A 3,655-nucleotide genomic window follows, 5' to 3' on the forward strand; every position below is an offset into this window, starting at 1 on the left:
AGAATAGTGATTTATGTTTCTTTAATGTGAGAGGTTGGCAGGCGTGCTTGTCCGTTACTGTTCTTTTCCAGAAGTTTCGAATGTACGCACGTGTACCATGCGTCTGATAATGAAGCATACGTTTTTGTTACCTTTTGTTCATATTATATAAGTTTTTCACTCAAATATATATATGATAAAACCTTTATATTCTAAGTGTCTTTATTAACAATGGCAAGTTGTAAACTAATGAAGAAACGAAGGGGTCCGATAAACACGTGTTCGCCTTTCCCGAAGTAAACCCTGCTTGACCGCGCCGGTGACAGAAAACAGACTTATTCAGTTCTGTTCACAAGGACAGTCACAAAGACCAAAACAGTTTTTCGAACTACAGTAAAAACTCGATAAGTGTAACTATTATGCCGGGTCTACACTGCTGTTCGCGGACCATGTTCGCCGGCAATGTGGACACTTTCGCGAACAGCGAGCAGGTTGCAGCGAACTGGTCAGCGAACAGCGAACACTGTTCGCTAAGGAGGCGGTACATTAAAGGGTCTGTTTGCGAACTCGAAACATGTCTGGACGCGTTGTAACATGTTTCTGTTGAATTTGGCGACCGTCATCAGCCAGCGAACAATTGTGCAACCGTTTGCGTTCCGTTTGCGAGCTGTTCACGAACTATGTCTGAGCTTAGGTGTGAATTCTGTTCGCGAACATTTCTACCCAGTGTAGACCCGGCATTACGGGTCCGCTCCGCAACTCTTATGGGATAGGAGAATCGTTTCTCGAATTTGATAATAGTTTGCCGACACCGTCGAACGTAGAAAGAGTCAGTAGCTAAAAACGAAAGAGGGACTGAGACCGGAATTTATTGCCTTCGTTTAAATGTCCCGTGTCAGTGTGACCATACTAATGCACAGAATAAAATTGTTTACTTTATATTTTTTGTTAATAAAAATTTCACTATCACATGGGGGAGATTTTCCTGATTAAAATGAAGCTAAACACGATATAAATCGGTCAACATTTAGTGGTATAATATTGAGTTAAATGTTGTACTTGCGAGTCTTTCTCTCTTTCTTTATCCTTCTTGCGCTATCCTTTTCTATGTTCGGAAACATCAAAGAACGACGGATTCGAGTTACTGGTACATTTATCGAATAGGAGGTAGCTAATTCTCAAACGGGACGCTTCCACTGTTCCATAAATGATCACAAACGGCAACACTTATAAGATAGGAGGTTTCGTTAGCTACCTCTATCCGATAAATGTACCACCGCTGACCTTGCAAGGATACGAGCGAACTTTCTGGAGCTGCCATTAATACCTATTTCGATTCCCTTACTCCACTGAGACATTTCACTCGAAAAGCTATTTGTAAGTCGACAATCGATATTTGTACGATCGACAATCCGGCTATACCCTTTAAATATTTTTCAAAATTTGAAGTGTAGTGCCTACCTCGCACGTGCAAAAGAAAGTTTTGGTGTGGAAACGGTTAGCAGGGTTTATGATACACAGGTCAGCAAAGTTATTTTCGACAACTGTATTCCGTTACATTTCTGCAGCACGATTTTTTCCCGTAGAGTTTTATCTATGACCATAGCAGGGTAAATAGTACACACCATAAACCAGGGATTTCCTCAGCCTTACAAGGCCGGGTCAGGCGACCCACAGAGGGTCGAGGGACGACGCGAGCCTTGGGCCCGGTGGGAAACCCATAGCATTGCCAAAACGTCGATCAACAAGTACACCCCCACCGAAGCGTACTACCATTCCGAAAAAGCCAAGGGCGTAAGGAACAGCTGGTAATAAAAATGTAACAAGCCATCGGATTGGCGAAGACCAGCGTGCCGACCTAGCGTAGGAAAATTTGTCGTCTGTAGAAAGGGCTCGTAGAATAAGTTACATGTACAAGAGAGCAGAAAGTTCTTGACCGCCGAAGTATTGAAATCTGCCTGTGACGTATAAAGAATTGTGGAGTTAGTATAAGTTATCATACAATGTCGAGTAAAAAAGTGACGTTGAATATGCAACAACGCATCCAAGTGCTGGAGGATTTAAAGACTTTACCTGTACGGATCGTTGCTGCCAAATATCGAATACATCCGCAAACAGTTCGCAGAATTAAAAAAAAAGAAATTTATATTCACGAATTTGCTGCGAAGGGCAAAACGGGGCAAAAGCAGCAACGAATGAAGAGACCAGTGTACCCTGAATTAAAAGAACAATTGTACACGTGGTTCTGTGAACAGCTCTTGGCGACCGCATAAGCGATTTGCTGTTACAGGAGAAAGCTGTAGAATTACAGCAAAGTAGTGCAACGTTCTCAAGGTGCAAAGTGAGCATGTCGTGGGTGTCAAATTTTAAACGGCGCCATAACATACGTCTGGTGAGTGTATGCGGTGAAAAAGCGAGTGCTGATACAAATTTAGCAGAATCATTTATTCAGTATTTTCAACGACACATAGAAGAGGAAGATATTGATATAGAGAATGTGTATAATATGGACGAAAGTGGATTATTTTGGAAGGCGCTTCCAATAAAAACGTTGTCGACGGAAAAAAATGTAGCTGGGTTCAAAATGAAGAAAGACAGAATTACCTTCGGGTTATGTGCCAATGTTACCGGGACCAATAAAATAAAACCTTTAGTAGTGCACAAACATAAAAAACCAAGAGCGTTGAAGCACTCATTGCACAGACTTCCAGTCTGCTATAAATCACAAAAAAATGCTTGGGTAGACCGTGAAATATTTCAGGATTGGTATGAACAGCACTTCAAGCCTAGCGTCCGTGAATATCAAATAAAGAAAGGCATCACTGGGAAGGTAGTATTATTACTTGATAATTGCGCAAGTCATCAAGTTCCATTATCTGAGGACGATGATACATTTTCTGTTAAATATCTTCCACCAAACACCCCAGCCCTCCTACAACCAATGGATCAAGGAGTGATTCTTAAAACTAAACGAATCTTCCAAAACGAAATGTGCCGCTCCATTTTAACGTATGAAGGAGGGGTTAATGAATTTTATGCCAATTACAATATAAAAGATTGCATTGATATTTTGATACAGGCATGGGGAGAAGTTACGCCTGAAAATATACGGCACAGTTGGCATAAAATAATTCCAGCTTCTTTGCGCATTCAAAGTTATTTTAGAAATGAGAGTGAGGACGATGGTTTGGAAGATGCAATATCGGTGATTAGTGATGAACAAATTTCGCAACAACAAGCGACTATCTTTTTAAATACATGCCGTATAGAGGAAGAGGAAGTTCCACAAAGTGATGCAGATAATCAAGACAGTAACAATGAAAGTGAACAGGACAGTGATAATGAAGACGAACACAACATACAATCACCACAAGAACAAATAAAATACAAGTTACAGTGTTTAAAATACCACATCATGCGAGCAAGCTGTTTAACAACAGAATTACAAGATCTTTCTTCTTCATAGGAAAACACATATTAAGGTAAGGGTGAAATTGCAATGTTTCTTATTTCTTATTTTTCACTCAATCTTACAACCTAAATATAAACCGATTTATATCGTGTTTAACTTCATTTTAATCAGCAAAATCTCCCCCACATGACAGTAAAATTTTTATTAACAAAAAGTATAAAATAAAAAACTTTTTTATATGCATTAGTGTGGTCACACTGACAC

The 3,655-nt window shown here is 40.0% G+C and overlaps 1 protein-coding gene across 1 annotated transcript; it reads left to right on the top strand.

Moving 5' to 3' along the window:
* Nucleotides 1-2,326: 2,326 nt before the first annotated feature.
* Nucleotides 2,327-3,445, top strand: LOC114882325 (jerky protein homolog-like). Its single transcript, XM_029199215.2, has one exon. The coding sequence runs from the start codon at nt 2,327-2,329 to the stop codon at nt 3,443-3,445; it is 1,119 nt and encodes a 372-aa protein (XP_029055048.2).
* Nucleotides 3,446-3,655: the final 210 nt, after the last annotated feature.

The sequence above is a fragment of the Osmia bicornis genome, chromosome 16 (assembly GCF_907164935.1).
Source record: "Osmia bicornis bicornis chromosome 16, iOsmBic2.1, whole genome shotgun sequence".
Lineage (NCBI taxonomy): Eukaryota > Metazoa > Arthropoda > Insecta > Hymenoptera > Megachilidae > Osmia > Osmia bicornis.